Raw genomic sequence first — 16,761 nt, 5'->3', positions numbered from 1 at the left:
CCTGCAAATATTGTGTTCACGTATCCTGAGATTTTTTAAGGCAACTGCTTTTCTGTTCCCTGATTTTCCTGGAACTTTTATCACTGAAACAAAATGCAGAAGTAAAACAGATGTGGAAGCTGGTGTCACACTGCAACTCTTACTTATAACCCTAGATTTCAAGTTTTTGTGTTCATCAAAATCATCTCAATTATGTAGCAACTGTATCATCATAAATAAACACCATTGTTTATAAAATACCAAACACTGTGCCAGGCATTTGCTGTCTAGTCTTGGCTCAACGAGGGAGCAACTTTGAACTGCATTTTCAGAGATGCAGAGAGATGTACCCAAGGCTTTGGAGGTAGTAAGAGGAGAACCTTGGTTCAAATGCACTTTCAATTAAACCATCGATGTATGCCCATTAAATGCCATATTTGTTTCCTCTATTGGAGGTCCACGATGTTTTCATTAGGAGAAAGGATCATGGAAAACCACTGGACCAGACACTCTCTGAGGTCTTCTCCATCTCTTATAATCAAGGACTCTTTCAGGAGAATGTGGAAGGCTCCAGCCTTTTCCGGGCCCTCATAGGAAGATGGGGCAGAGGTTATGGGCTTTGAGAATTGTGGCAGGGTAGCCTCTGCCCCCCGGTCTCCTCATGGGCCTGGCAGGGCAGAGGGGCACTGGCTTCTTAAGCCCAGAGCTGAGATCGGAAGTCAGAAACCTCTGACCCTGAAAGGCCATCACATGGACCACCCAGGGCCTGACCGGACCAGGGCAAGGCTGAGATTTCTATGCAAATTGAGGGGGAGGAGAAAGAGGGGAGGAAAAGTCAATAGGCAAGAAGGAAAAAGTGAGAAAGAAGGGAGGAGAGAAACACACTTTGACTCTCTGCAAAGCTTCTTTTTTAGTCATTTCTGAACCAGGACGGTATTGTAAATCCACAGAGAATTTCCATCTTCCATTTGGTATTTAAACATGAAGTAGAGAGCAGTCAGTTTTACTGGAATTCAAGTAAAAAACATAACTGTTAATATTCATAACAACAAAAATAACAATATTAATAGCTTACCATTTGTTAAATGCCAGGAAGGGTTCCAAGTACTTTCTATTTACTCTTTACAACAACCTGGCCGAGGAACTGGATTTTCCCCATTTTACAGAAGAAACTATAGTTCAGATGGGGCTGCCCAAGCAGGTCAAGAATAGAACTGGGACTGGGACCCATCTGACACCCAAGCTCAAAACATTTCCACTGCACAATGATCTTTCATGCTTTGTGGGCCAGAAGCCCAAGCTGGGTTGGAGAAGTTCACTGACTTTCCTTTGGTAGGCAAAGCCATCAGTCCTGACCCCCAGCTCCAGGAACCAGGAGCTCAAAAGAAAGTACAAGTCCCAGCATGACCAGATGATCTGCAAGTGCCTCTCTCTGAGCATCTCCTATGCCGCCACCATCGGGGGTCTGACCACCATCATCGGCACCTCCACCAGCCTCATCTTCTTGGAGCACTTCAATAAGTAAGTAATCTATTTGGTCAACTAGTATTTACAAACCATAGCAGGTCAGCAACAGACCTGGGTGCTAAGGATATAGCAGAAAATGGAATCAGAGCAGCTTCTGTACAAAGGGCCAGAGAAAAGATCAAGTCATTACAGTTAAATGTGATGAGAAGAGTGGGATTCTGCAAGGGTAGCGGGGGGCTGGTGGGGGGCATCCATCTAGAGGGAGGAAATGCCTCCCCAAAGAGGTGATGATGAAAGTAGAGACCTGAAGCCTGAGCTGGAGTAAACTAGACAAAGGGAGATCTTCCAGACAAAACAGTGTAAGAGGCTCAGAGGCAAGAAAGCAGAGAAAATAAAGGCAATGGCAGAGGGAGAAAGGCCAGGGAGGTGGATGCACAGACCACCCAGGGCCTCACAAGGCCCATGAAGGAACTGGAAATTCATCCAAAAAGGCTGGGAGAAGCCTTTGAAGAATTATAGGCAGTGAGTGAGGTGATCACATTTACAGTTTTGAAAACACATTCTGGATTTTTTAAATGGACAGTGGAATTTGGGAAGGAAAAGGCAGGAAGACAATCCAGGCTGCTGCTGCCAGCACCCAGGACAGAGCTGATGGCAGCCTGGATAACAGTGGGAGGAGAAATGGCCTGATCTGAGTGAGCTTCTGAGGTCAGATTAGGAAAAGCCTGAGAGAGGGGAAGCCCTGGACTCATTGTCTGAGTCGGGGCTTCAGCAGCTGGGTTAACAGAGCTGCCCTTGACCTACATGAGGGTAAAGATGAGGAAGTGCTGATAGAGAAGTGGACATGTCCGGGTGGACACGTCCCTGAATCTCAAGAGGCATTTTCAGGCTAAAGACACAGATGTGGAGTCGGGGTGGCCTGCAGAGGCAGGTCACCTGTGCCATCCCCAGGCCACCAGGCTCACAAGGCCCTCATGTGGGGTTTAATGTCCTGCTGTCAGTGAACAAGCGGCCCTACATTTGCCTTTTGCTCTGGGTCCCACAAAGTAGATGGTAGCTGGTCCTAGTGACTTGCATATAGAAACTGAAGCCCTAAGAGTGACAGAGATTACTCAGGAAGAACGCACAGAATAAGGAGATCAGGGGCATAAACATTAAGCCCAAACATTTAGGGACTTCCCTGTTAGTCCAGTGGTAAGACTCTGCCTAGCAATGCAGGGGACATAGGTTCTATCTCTGGTCAGACATCTAATATCCCACATGCCGCAGAGCAATGAAGCTCACACACCACAGCTCAAGAGTACAGGCACCGCAATGAGAGATCCCCCGTGCTGCAACTAAGACCTGACACAGCCAAATAATAAATAAGTAAATATTTTTTTAGAAAAACATTTAAAGTAGACTAGAAAAGAGAATAAAACAGTATCAGACAGAGAAGAGGAAAATCTAGTGTCATTCTACCCAAGGGAAAAAAGTGGTCCATATTGTTTAAAGTTGTTGAATGACCAGGCAAAGTAAGGACAAAAATGTATCCATTAGATTTGATGATATGGAGGATACTGGTGACCTAGGTGAGAACAATTTGGTCAAGTGACCTGAAAAGAAGCCAAATTTCAGTAGTTTGAGGAGTAAGGTGGAAATGAGGAAATGCAGAATTGGCTGTGAAGGGAAGGGGAGAGATGGGGTGATAATAAAGGGAGGATAAAGCATCACAAATAAATGGGGGAAACAATGGAAATAGTCATAGACTTTATTTTCTTGGACTCCAAAATCACTGCAGACGGTGACTGCAGCTATGAAATTAAGATGCTTGCTCCTTGGAAGAAAAGCAATGCCAAACCTAGAGAGAGACATTACTTTGCTGACAAAGGTCTGTATCATCAAATCTATGGTTTTTCCAGTGGTCATGTATGGATGTGAGAGTTAAGACTATAAAGAAAGCTGAGCACTGTAGAATTGATGCTTTTGAACTGTGGTGTTGGAGAAGACTCTTGAGAGTCCCTTGGACAGCAAGGAGATCAAACCAGTCCATCCTAAAGGAAATCAATCCTGAATATTCACTGGAAGGATTGATGCTGGAGCTGAAGCTCCAGTACTCTGGCCATGAGTTGTGAAGAGCCAACTCATTGGAAAAGACCCTGATGCTGGGAAAGACTGAAGGCAGAAGGAGAAGGGGACGACAGAGGATGAGATGGTTTGATGAAATCACCAACTCAGTGGACATGAGTTTGAGCAAGCTCTGGGAGGTGGTGAAGGACAAGGAAGCCCGGCATGTTGCAGTCCATGGGGTCACAAAGAGTTGGACCTGACTGAGCAACTGAACAACAAAGCAGAGTCAAGAAAGGGCTCTTAAGATGAAAGACATTCCAGCACTGAAAGGAATGATCCAGATAAGAAATAATTAAAGACTAGGGAGAGGGGATGACTGACAGTGATGGCACTGAGGAAACAAGAGGGGGTGGGATCTCGAGCAGGGAGAGAATGAAGGAAAATGGAAGAAAATGAGGAAGGAGATGGGAGGAAGAAGTATAGATCAACGTTTAAGACCTAATTCCCTAGGATCTGAGCTCTTCACAACATAGTACTCTGCCCAAGCTCAGTTTCTGCCCTTCTGATTTAGTTTCTGGGCCAATTCATATTCTTTTAGTCTATATCTTGGGTGGTAAATTTATCAGAATCTTTACATAAATTAAGAAGCAAACAGATCTGAGTGATTCTCCTGAGTGCAACGTGTATACCCTTCCATGATATCAATTTTGGTTGCTTGGATGCCATTTTAGCGCATTTCATAATTCTTGGCTGGGCTCAGGACAGCTGCAGCTGTCAAGTGACTTCTTGATAATGTATTATCATACTTTTATCATTAGCTGTACTGTTAACTCTGCTTTATGTCTCCTAAGGACTATTTAGCTTATTACTCCCCAAAATACTACATGAAATCCACCCTTTTCTAACCACTGTCCTGGTTCTTTCCCTTCCAGCCAGTATCCAGCTGCAGAAGTGGTCAACTTTGGCACCTGGTTCCTCTTCAGCTTCCCCATCTCCCTCATCATGCTGGTGGTCAGCTGGTTTTGGATGCACTGGCTGTTCCTGGGCTGCAAGTGAGTCCTAGGGCCCTGAGAGCAAGGCTCTCCCATCCATCCAGGGCCATGGCTCAAGCCCTGAGCATGATACTCTACTGGGAGCTGCCAAGTAACCATCAAGGATGCCCAGGGGAGAAGGCAGTGAAGCAGATGAGGACTCAGGCATCATGCTTTCTAGATACTCCAAACACACATGGACTCTGCACTTCTCTATGAGCTCTACAATGTAATGTTCTTAAGGTCAACTGACTGGTTAGAGGAAGGGCTGGATTCATAAAAAGTCTGAATTGGAGAGTAGTTAATGTAGTTTCATGGAGAGTAATTTGAACTAATTTCTAAGGAAATGATTCCAAGTTGCCTTAGGCTTAATTTTATAGACATGATTGATTTACACTTAATAGTTGTATGAAATATGCTCATATCACTCAAAATAACATTAGACATTCCTCTTGTAATACTATTCTAATATTAATCTACTTAGCCAGCTTTCCATTACTGATGCTTACTCCAAATTTGATCAGTTTCAAACACATAAAGGAAAGATATACCTGATGTTTTGCTATTAGTCCAGGGGACCCAACTTTCCCATTGCTCAGGGAATGTTCTCTAAGCTGAGCTTTTTAAAAAAATAACTCAAGAGACAATCATCAAATCAATGACAACTGTATACTTCCATGTTCCCAGTATTGCTAATTGAAAACTAACAACCCGTTCACCCCAAACAACCCTGTCTCTAGACAGATACACACACACACACACTTCTATGCGTGCTTGCAAAAAAATAAATATATAAGCATCTACATACATATGCCACATCACAGTGATTCTCACTTAGGTAAAGGGTGAGTGTGTAAGGACTTCCCTGGCAGTTCAGTGGCTAAGACTCTGCTTCCAATGCAGGGGGCACAGGTTCAATTCTAGTTCGGAATCAAACAGGATCCCACAAGCCACACGGTGCAGCCTAATTAATTAGCTAAATTAAAAAACCAACTGGGAGCGGGGGAAAGATGAGTGTGTAGAAACAACCCCACATAAATACCCTCACGCAAGTCCATGAGACATGAATTCACATTTATATACCAGAGATTCACCCAGGAAGCTGGGGAGAAGGCTGCTGATAGGCTGTGTTAACTTGGCAGACGAAGACACATGATAGGCGGAGTGAGGGGAGAGAAGAACCGTCACAGCCAGGCCAGTAGTTTAGTGTTTGCTTACGACTTGCTCTCCACTTGCTCTCAGAAGCGACCTTCATTCCTCTGCTTATTCTTCCCTTCTCAGTTTTAAAGAGACCTGCTCTCTGAGTAAGAAGAAGAGAACCAAAAGGGAGGAGTTATCAGAGAAGAGGATCCAAGAGGAATATGAAAAGCTGGGAGCCATTACGTAAGAATCAGTCCTTCACCCTCTCTCTTTCCCTAAGAGAAAATCACAGCAGGTAAAATGTGCACAGAAGCAGCCTTGTTCTCTGTGGCCTCCTGAGCTGGGGGAGTTTTCCTCAAGTACAAATAGAGGTGCTATTTAATGCCAAAGACAAGCTGGCCCAGGCCTTAGGGGCCACCCTTCCCCATTGCTGTATTCCAAGTGGTTGAGCAGAAGCTGCGTCTCAGGTCTCCAGTTCTGGAGCCCTGATCGCAAGAGCATCCCGAAGCAAAGTGAGGAGGCCAAGCGAAACGTCCCAGTTCCTGGAGGAGGTCTTCCTGTTTTCTCTTCTAGCTACCCGGAAATGGTGACTGGATTCTTCTTCATCCTGATGACCGTGCTGTGGTTTACTCGGGAGCCTGGCTTTGTTCCTGGTTGGGATTCCTTCTTTGAAAAGTAAATGATACCGTCTCTGTGAACGACCCCCTCACCCGAACTCTTCAGGCAGTACCTACCAGGATCCCTTCCTAGACTCTTAGGGATAGTCAGGAACCCAGGAAGGAATCTGTCCTCTTAAAAATTCATCTTTCTTAGAGAAGTTGCAGTGCAGACCCAAGAAGAAAACAGTCTTTGGAGTCTGCCTCCAGGGTTGGGGTCAGGAGCTGCCACTTACCATCCACATGACCTTGGTCTTGTTACTTGAGTGCTTGTTTTGAGAGTTTAAAGGGGAAAATGTAGAGTAAAACACCACCTGTGAAGGCTATGGTTGCAGTGGCCAAGGGGTGTCCCGCCACCCCCCCCCCCGATATTCCCAAGGGCCAGGGTCACACGCCACAAGCTCTCAGTGCCAGCTTGTGCCCCTCCCAGGAAAGAGAACGCCCCCTTTTCTCTTCTCCTCTGTCTAAAATAACTCCTGCTCACTCCTTCCAACAGGTCCATACATTCACACTAAGACATCTACCCTAGCCAGGCCCTGCCTCCAGACATTAAATCCACCAGCGGATGGCATGGCAGCAGCTGGACAGAGGGAAGGCTGAGGTCCCCACTAGACCAGGTGCCCTAGAAAGGCACCACGTGCAGACAGGCTGTCCTGGGCCCGGTGTGACCCCTGGGCCTCCTGACTCTCCTCCCCAGCTCTGCTTGTCTCTGGCAGGAAGGGCTATCGCACCGATGCCACGGTCTCTGTCTTCCTTGGCTTCCTCCTCTTCCTGATTCCAGCGAAGAAGCCTTGCTTCGGGAAAAAGAGAGATGGTGAGAGGAGTTCAAGGGAAGAGTCGGGGCTGGCTCCAGTCAAATAATGGTCTAAGCTCAGAATTTCTGGAAGGAGCCTTACCATAGCCCTTCTGACTCCTCCCGGCGTAGCAGAGTATCCTCTCGTTCATCAACGAGACCCCTGTCTCCACGAATCACACCAGGAGGGTTCATCTGGCTCCGCCTGTCTCCCTGTGATCTAGGGGAAGACCGGGGGCCCTCGCTGGGCATGGAGCCCATCATCACGTGGAAGGACTTCCAGAAGACCATGCCCTGGGAGATCGTCATTCTGGTGGGAGGAGGCTACGCTCTGGCTTCTGGCAGCAAGGTAACCCTTGAGTCGTCTTATTGGGCCAAGTATTTTTCATTACGTAAATTATGTCAAGCCACTGGCTTTATATAACGAGTCCTTATGGTTCTGGGAGGGAAGATTCAGAGGTGCTAAGTGGTGAATGTCCACCCAAGTCGCTGAGAAGGGAAGCCAGGAATGGACATCATGTCCCACCCGGAATGTCTAAATGGCACCACTGGGAGCAGAGTCCCGGCATACAGGCATTCACACCTCATGTACGGGCCCACACCACTGCAGGCAAGAGAAGTACTGGACTCTGTAGCCATCTCATCTGGGGATCTGACAGTGGTGACAGGTATAAGGGCCAAGAGATGCCCCAGACTGATCCCTCAGTCAGTCTGTATGCCTATCCTGAGGACCTGTGGAGAATGTATGCTAAAGCGGGTATAGATGCCCCCTGATTTCCTGTGTGGGAGGATTTGGGATGAGATCTTTTAAAGGGGGCTGGTGGGAAAGAGTTGATTTTCCTTACCCTTTCCTAAAGTAACAACTGTTAATAATCAGGTTAAGGTTCTCACTCTTTCCTTCCTCTGTCTTCTCTGTATGTTTAACACATTAACCCATTCTAAACGTGGCTTAGTTTTGACTGCCCATTGTGTGGGCCTCAATGCTATCTGCATCAGTAATCAGGTCCCAGGGTCCTCCACTTGGAAGGAACCACGGAGGACACGGGGTTCGCTAGCCCACCAGGAGAGACTTCTTCCCTCCAGGACACCTCGGGTGACGAGGCCAGCCCTACACAGCCAGCAGAGAAGTCACTCTTGACTTTCAGTTAAAGTCTTCTGGATGTCTTCCACTCCTTGGTCTGGCTTTCTTCTCAGGAACCCTCTCCTCAGTAATAATTATTAAAACAATACAGACACTTATGTTCCCCTAGATCATGTTTTCTTCCAACTAAAACTCCCCAGTTCCTTTAACCATTCTTCATAGGAGTAGTGAGCCCTGACCACACTGGTCTCTCTCCTTAGGACTCACTACACCTTGCCTTTGATCAAAGACAGTCCGAGTGTGGTCAGTCTACTGCAGACTAGAGCAGTTATTAATAATAACTCAAGCCCCGTCCTGTATTTTATGGAAGCTTTTACAAGGCTTTGTTGGCACTCATGTCAATGTTTACACTGAAACCACAGTCAACTAATACCCTTCATTCTTTTCGTTGTTAGCCATTATTAAGCTTCAAATCCTTCAATCAGTTCTATATATATGCTTTCAATATTTGATTCCAAGTCCACAGTATCATATCTATCCTTGTTGAATTTCAGTGGTTAGTTTTGGCCACTGAGCCCAGCCTGGCAAGATTTTTTTTTTTTAACCAAAATTGTACATGTACAGTTGGTATGGCTATAAAACCTACTCACTCTACTACTTTAATAATATAATTTAGGTACAGTATGTGTGATTCCTCCTGAATCGGAAATAGTTTCAGAGTCTTAACATTAGTGAGGAAAATTCAATAAAAATGTTTTCATACCAAGGGTTTAAAAACTTAGTTTCCTTTACTCTGTTTTTCCCCCTAACTTTACAGTCTAATTTATCAGTTTATTTCAAATTATAGTATAAGCTAGTTCTTCTGAAGAAAAAATTGCCACTATTTCACTTTACTTACAAGTACTGTTGGATAACATGATAAATAATACTCCATTTCTTTATAAAACACACTGCTTCCACTCAGCTCACTTCTCTGCCTCCTCTCTTTTCTCATGAGCAGAGTTTTATGTGTCACAAGCAATAGCAATTACAGAGGTTCGAGGCACTGCACCCACTATTAACTGAGGTAGTCCTCACATATTGCATTTATAGCTGTCAGTCAGTGGAGAAAATAAAAAGGAAGTGTCTCAGGGTAAAAATGGCTACATGAGAGAATTCTGCGGCCCTTTGGTTATCAGTTGTCTATGAGCGTGCCATGAAGTGGCCCGGGTGCTGTGGAGATGAAATGAGCTTTTGATGAACAGGGAGAAGAGGAGAAAGGGTGGCCTGCAGACAACATAGTGAGGCCGTCCTTAATAGCAGAACATGAGTAGGGCCCGCAGTTTGAGGAATCATAAAACGTCTCACCCTGTTTTTTGCCCTCATCCCCATTTCTTTATTGCATTTGCAGTCTGGAGGGTGAACAGGAAAAGTCAGAGCATGTCAACTAGAGAAGGGAGAGGAGGGAGGGTGGGAGAGCTGGAAAGTGCATACGGCAACCTGGGGTTTTTTAAGAACATAAACTCAATTGTGCCCTTCATTTTTAGGGGATGGGGAGAGCCCTCATCACTGGCAGATGAACATCTTCCAACCAAATGAATTACTCCAAGTGGAAATATTGGTTTATTTGAGTTGATGTGTGTAGGTGTTGCTAATGGAAAAGGTTCAAGCCTTTATTTCATATTGACAAGAAGTACGGGCAGATGGCAGATCCTGATGTCAGCCATGATGAGACCTGAACCTAACACAGGCTGAGGCTGAATGACCATTTCCAGGCTAGTGAGGTGGCACCTTCACCACGACATGGAGACAGACCTGTAATTCCTCTCTCCCTCATTACTCACGTAAAATTTCTAATGTCCAGCCCTGCCTACTCAGGCCTCAAAGACCAGAAGAAAAGTTACTATCCAAACATGGTGATAATTTGTTCCCTCTCATGGGCGATAATAGAAATAGATTTCAAAAGCAGGAATAAGGATTATACTTGGCAACCTCTGCAAAGGGCATTGTTGATTGAATGGACAGCATGACACTGTCAGAGGCTGGAGAAAGAGTAGCAGGTTTGAAGCTGAGCGGCCCACCACCCCTAAAGGTCTCCAATCCCTGCCAAGTTGTCACAGCGCCGAGGAGGATCACAAGTGGAGGCTCTCCGTGCCCTGTGACAACAACTGACCAGGCGGCTCTAAGACTAAATGTGCAACCAATAAAAAAAAAAGAATTTGCTGAGACCCTTGTGGTCCAGTGGCTAAGACTCCACACTCCTAGTGCAGGGGGCTCAGGTTTGATCCTTGGTCAGGGAACTAGATCCCACATGCTGCAACTAAGACCCAGCACAGCTAAATAAATAAATATTAAAAAATAATAATAATTTGCTGGGCTATGAAGTGACTTAATCATAAAAACAAAACAAAACAGGAATGCCTGTGGATCCAGCCTGCCTAAAAATAGGGAGGCAAATTAGATGGCTCCTGGTGGTCCCTTCCAGCCCCCACTATCCCTGACCTTCTGGAGGCTAAGAGTGCCACTCTTTCCTCACTGCATCACCTTGTCTCCCTGCAGACCTCTGGCCTCTCCTCGTGGATCGGGCAGCAGATGCTGTCTCTGAGCAGCCTTCCACCATGGGCTGTCACCCTGCTGGCATGCATCCTGGTGTCCATTGTCACAGAGTTTGTGAGCAACCCAGCCACCATCACCATCTTCCTGCCCATCGTGTGCAGTCTGGTGAGTAGAACAGGGCTCCCAGACATCCAGTAACTGATAAGTAGATAGATAATAAAATCAAGAGCTCTAGAAACCCCTTCCCAAAAGTCTAGGCTTAGTTTAGGGGCAGTTCTGAATGGAAACAAGAATGGACAAGATAACCGTAAAACCCGAGGATTCTAATACCCCACGATTGCCGTCAATCTTTCTCTCCTGTGAAAGTGAAGTGAAAGTCGCTCAGTCGTGTCAAACTCTTTGTGACCTCACGGACTATACAGTCCATGGAATTCTCCAGGCCAGAATACTGGAGTGAGTAGCCTTTCCCTTCTCCAGGGATGAGACCTAACAGGAGGGCGGGAGAAATAGCTACAGAAAATGGAGACAAAAAGTGCTCCCAGAAGTACTCTCAGCTGCAGAGACCAAAACCACAGCTCTGTCATCACCGCCTCCACCCCGCTTCTCTGTCCAGGAGATTCTGAGAATTATGAGCAATGCCAGGCTCATTCCTGGGTCTCAGAACAATTTGTGATTAATGGAGTAGGTGTTTGCGCAGTGGGATGGTGGGGGTGGAGCCACTGGCAGATCACAGCCTGGCTAAGCAGCCCCAGAGGTGATCCACCAAACACAACGCTGCCTCCGTCCCATTCTGTAAGGTGGAACCTGTAAGATGAAGGCTCTTCCTCACTGCCAATAAGATAATATCCTCCTACTTTATCAGCCCCAAACTCTTCCCAGTCAGCCACTCTGCTCACTGCTCAGAGGTCTCCCTCCAACTTCTCCCTCTCATCAGTCCGCCTGCGTGAGTGCAGGAATGCACTTAAAACTTGGTACCATTGAGGGTAAGACCACAAGTTCAAGTCCCACATAAGGCAGTTATCTTACCTAGGAAAAACAAAAACAAAAACTTTAGTTCTGCACCCCAAGAGCGAGAGATGTCTACCTCAGTCAATACAACTTGTTCATGAGATTTGTGTTGGAAGAATTTCTCAGCTGAAGCATCAGATTTTAAAACTACTCCCTTAGACCAGCACTAAGAAATGAAACATCCCTTCTAGTAGGAAGGCAACTTGGAGTCCGTGTTTCCATGGGGAGTGAGTGAGCAGCAGGGGCCCATCCAAAGAGCCTGGGACTATGTGTTTTTGAGGGCATGGTTTAACTGTCCCTCACACATGGCATCCAGTCAAGGGCAGCTGACAGCCAGCCATCATTTAGGCACACTTGTGATGGTAAGCACGGCAAATGCAAGTCTAACCTCCATGCTAATGTTTCTGTGAATTCTCTCTTTTCCTAGTCTGAGACGCTGCAAATAAATCCACTCTACACCCTGATCCCGGTCACCATGTGCATCTCCTTTGCAGTGATGCTGCCAGTGGGCAATCCCCCCAACGCCATCGTCTTCAGTTATGGGCACTGCCAGATTAAAGATATGGTGAGTCGTGGGTGGCCTCTTCCCACCAGGCCCACCTGCCATGAAGACAGGGATGACTGGCCCTATCTAGCCTTCTAAAGGTTATTATTTTATAAGCAGTACCCCTGATCTGTCATCGCTCAGCCCCAGGGTGGCAGAAAGAATGGTCCTGGTAAAAGGTTTTTCTTTGGTCCACAAGCACCAAGAAGAGCAATCATGTGCTCTCCCCAGCCCTCATCTGGGAAAAGAGTGGGAACGTAGACAGAAAAGGCTGGGACCGACCTGGGGTGTGACGCACTCCGGAAGCTGAGAGTCTCGTTCTAGTCTTTGCTCAGTTCCTGCACTGAACCGTGGGGACGCTGGCCCGGAGTTGCTGGCTTATTCATAGGTTAAATGTGAGACACTGTGGACTGAGGGGGAAAGATACTTAGAACAAGATCCTTCTCTCTGTCCAACCCTCTCCCCAACCAAGAAACCCCCGAAGCAACAACTGCAAAATGAAGCACCCGTAGCGCATTTCTTAGTTTTCAGCGAGGCTCACGAAACACAGCTTGGAGGGGACACTTTGCGGCTGGTTTTAGTGTGGGGCCACCCTCCACCCCTCAGCCTACGCTCACGGCTGTGCTTCTCGACTCCCAGGGCTGACGAGGTTGGGGAGGGAGGAAACCCTCATACAGGTACGTGGGCCTGGTGGACTGAAATGGCCCATCCTCCCTTGCTGGGGGCTAGGTTTTCACTCCAATCCAAACTAGATCTCAGCAGCCTGTAAATATCAAACGGAGAAAAGGAAGAAAGAGCTTCAGGCTGGGAGCAGATACTCAGATCCTCTCTACTCTCATACTGCCCATCTGAGTCAGCTGAGTTACCTCGGGAATGGGGTCACAGCCGCCCCTCTGTCCCCGCCCCCCAGATCTTACTGCACAGCCCCATCTGCTCCTGCCGAGCTCCACGACGCTCCTGTCCCCTCGGCCTCCCCCTGCACCCCCGATCATGCTCCCTCTGCCGTGTGCTCCTGCCACTCACCCCCAGCCTTCACCCTGGAATCAAGGGACGAGAGTCAGTCATTTCTAAAGGCACCAAATAACGAGCAGTGAGCCGGTCCTGGGTTCTCGCCCCAGTCTAGGAACTGACTCAAGACTTCACTTCCGTCATCTGCTAAGTGAGCAGGTTCAGCCCAGATGCTCTGTGTGACCTCCCAGCTCTAAATGACCTTCGCTTAGCTCCTTTAGAACCTGCCTCCTCTCACCTGCTGGGACACGTGGGCAGTTCTCCATGCTGAAAGGCTTGGGGGGTCGGGATGATTCATAAGGACAGGGCTTGGGCCAGAAGGCAGAAGGGCGACTCACTGAGTCATCAACCACTTCCTCACATTCACTTTTCCCTCGCAGCCTGCCCGGCTCAGTCCCGGTCAGTGGACTTGTGGAGACACCCTGAGCACTTTGCTCGTCACCCGCTAGGATGCCAGCCCTCCCTAGTGTACACTTTCCCAGATGGCCCTGGCTCTGCCATCCTTCCTCCCCCCGGTCCCCCTTCCGCCTGGGCGTGTCAGCGACAGAAACGAAGCGGTCAGAGCCGCAGAGGTGACATTCCCTCAGGAGAAAGCAGCAAAGGCCCCATGCCACCAGCCATGCCACTGTCCGTCACCTCACTGCGGAAGGGCTGAGTGGAGGCGGCTGACCTTTGCCCAGGTGAACCCAAGGATGCTACTTCCTTGAGCTGTTCCTTGTGGGGAAAACGCAAGTCACAGAACACAGGCTTTCCTAGGAGGCCCTCACGTGTGAAGGCCGAGAGGCTTCTGCTTTCATGAGCTCTGTTTGATCTCAGTGAACACATTTCCCAGTCATGCAGCTGTCTTAGTGCAACTTAACATGCCGAGAGCTGGCATCCCAGGCACCTACCTCCCAGGCCTCCATGCAGCAGTGTGAGTGCTACAAAAGGAGAGGCGATGCCAACGGCCATCTCCCAGCCCCAAGTCCTTCCTGTCCACTTGTCCTCTGCAGGCCTGTGCCCGCCATGAGGCACCACTAGAGAACCAGGGGCAGTGAGGGGAGCAAGTCAGGGCCGTGCAGGGGGGCTGGGGTCATGTCAGCAAGACGGGCTCAGGCGGGGGCACCGGGGCACTTGTGCTGTCTGCTCACAGTGACCGCGGGCTGTGCGTCCTGCTGCTGTGTCCTGCAGGTGAAAGCTGGCCTGGGGGTCAATGTCATTGGCCTGGTGACAGTGATGGTGGCCATCAATACCTGGGGAATAAGCCTCTTCAACCTCAACACGTTTCCCGCCTGGGCCAAGGTCAGTAATATCACTGATCAAGCCTGACCCCTGTGGGCGAACGGCCCGACCCCAGGAGCGACCAGCGCCCAGCAGGCTGAGAGGACCAGCAGCAGCACAGGACCCCCTCAGAAGATTCCTCCATCTTCCACCTCCAGTGACGTGCGGAGAGCCTCCAAGCACAATGAACAGGCCCGGATGTGTGTCTTCCGCTCTGCCCTCCCTCCTCAGCGCGAGGAAACCTAAAACCCCTCTCCCCCCCTTGTAGCTTGTCTCCAACCAGCTCTTTCTGAATGAAAGCCGGCAAGAGACAAGTCTGTCCTCGTTGCCCCTCAGAGGCCAAGCCTCACAAACTGACCAGTCTCACTGGGTTTGATGTTATTCTTAAGTTCTCAGTCCCGTTTAGGAATAGGAGAAAACCCAAATCATCCTTCCAAGTGCAGAGAGCGAAACCAATGTCATCTCCTCTTTGGGGGAAAAGTCTCACCCAGAACCTGAGACCTGACATCAGCTCCTTTCTCCCGGGTGTTTCTCGCCCAAGTTCTCTCCACAAAAGGGCAGTTCTTAGTGAGGCCTCTTTGTGGCAATCAGTACTCTTTTATCACTCCTCTTTTAAGTGCCTCTCTTCAATGGCTTCTCTATACCCTGGCACCAAATCCCTGCAAAGAAATAGTGTCCCCTTCAGAAAGAGGCTGGTGCTGTTGTGTCAAAGGAAAAGGCAGCAGAGAAAGTAGACACGTTGAGATCAGTCTCTCTCCACTCAGCACTAACTAACCATCAATGCCACTGTGCTGGTTAAGCATTGGGAAGGAAAAACCTTCACAGTTCATACCTGTCTCACTAAGGAGGCGGAAACTGTGACTAAGACCACAGCACTATTGATGATGTGTTGATGGGCTTTCTCCAGGAGGTAATGAGTAGCTCGTCCCTAAGAAGACAGGCACAGAAAAGTCCAAACACATCTGTCACTTTCTAAAAGCTGATGAGCCCCTGGAGGGGAGGGGAGATGTCTCACGTCTCTTAAAGTCTCCAGCAACTTATATGATACAGTAAACTGTGTGCGTGTCTGCTCAATAAATGTCTTCCTTGAAATGACTCCACAAGTCCAGGCCTCCTCCTTCTTCCTGAACTGCACCCTGATCCCCATGATAGGACTGGATGTTGCTCCCAATCCCTTCAGCATGACACATTTCAGATTTCTACCATCAACTACTTGCTAAATACATCTTGTGGGAAAAGGAGGAAACCATACTTACAGCACTGCTTGAATTGATTTTAAGTTACTAATGATAGCAAGTGCAGTTTTCCAACAATGATTTATCAGTAAAGTCATTCTCTTAGTTTATCATGTATCTGTGAGTTACAAAGTTTCTTTTGTGCCAGTCAAAAACCTGCACCAGGTTTAACCAGGAATATTATGGCTGCTTCCAGTTAGCGCAGGCCAAATTACCTGGCCACTTACAAAAGTGAATGAGGCCAAATGAAATACCAATGTTAGGTACACTATGGCAGGTCTGAGGAACCAGTATCTCTACCAGTCATGTTGCTTTGAAATATTTCTGAGTCAGGATGTCACTCCTATTGTCAGGGTAGCCAAATGGTCGAGCGTCTGACCTGTTTCAGAATTTAAAAAGCCAAACCTTTAAGTCAGACAACAAGGCAATGCACAGATAATCAATAAGATGCTGGGAGTATAAACAAGCAAAAGGAGAAAGAAAAGGTGACAGATAATTAAGACTTCAGACTTTCCTGGTGGTCCAGTGGTTAAGAATCCGCCTGCCAATTCAGGGGACATGGATTCAATCCTGGTCTGGGAAGACTCCCCCTACAGGGCAACTAGGTCCACAAGTCCTAGGCCCGTGCTCCGTAACCAGAGAAGCCACTGCAATGAGCAGCTCTCACACAGCAACTACAGAGACAGCCCGCATGCAGCAACAAAGACCCAGTGCAGCCAAAAAAAAAAAAAAAGAATTCAGTTGACTTAGAATGACTGGCCCCTGTTCAGCTATTTGAGACCCTGACTTGCTCTGAAACAGAAAGCAGAGCAGCTCCGTGAAGCTGCTGCCACGTCCACCAGGCGGCTAACACTCTTGAGCAGTCAGTTCAGAAAGGGTGTTTTTCGGTCTGGTCGGTAGACTGAACAGCACTGTTCTGTCCCCAGACCGGAGATTCAGTCCAAAGCAGCCTGCTCATCCCAGATATGACTAACG

General features: G+C 47.9%; 1 protein-coding gene across 1 annotated transcript in view; it reads left to right on the top strand.

Moving 5' to 3' along the window:
- The window catches only part of SLC13A4 (solute carrier family 13 member 4), a 42,146-nt gene extending 26,453 nt beyond the window's left edge, over nt 1–15,693 (top strand). The window contains exons 8-16 of the mRNA XM_065938496.1: nt 1,316–1,500; nt 4,428–4,547; nt 5,808–5,909; nt 6,240–6,341; nt 7,039–7,136; nt 7,340–7,464; nt 10,735–10,896; nt 12,167–12,304; nt 14,462–15,693. Of these exons, the coding sequence (XP_065794568.1) occupies nt 1,316–1,500; nt 4,428–4,547; nt 5,808–5,909; nt 6,240–6,341; nt 7,039–7,136; nt 7,340–7,464; nt 10,735–10,896; nt 12,167–12,304; nt 14,462–14,599 (1,170 nt within the window). The 3' untranslated portion in view covers nt 14,600–15,693. The remainder of the gene's footprint in view (nt 1–1,315; nt 1,501–4,427; nt 4,548–5,807; nt 5,910–6,239; nt 6,342–7,038; nt 7,137–7,339; nt 7,465–10,734; nt 10,897–12,166; nt 12,305–14,461) is intronic.
- The last annotated feature ends 1,068 nt before the right edge of the window (nt 15,694–16,761 follow it).

This window comes from Muntiacus reevesi, chromosome 6, assembly GCF_963930625.1.
Source record: "Muntiacus reevesi chromosome 6, mMunRee1.1, whole genome shotgun sequence".
Taxonomy (NCBI): domain Eukaryota; kingdom Metazoa; phylum Chordata; class Mammalia; order Artiodactyla; family Cervidae; genus Muntiacus; species Muntiacus reevesi.
The sequence above is the reverse complement of the archived record's forward strand: the minus strand, read 5'-3'. Positions and strand labels throughout refer to the sequence as shown.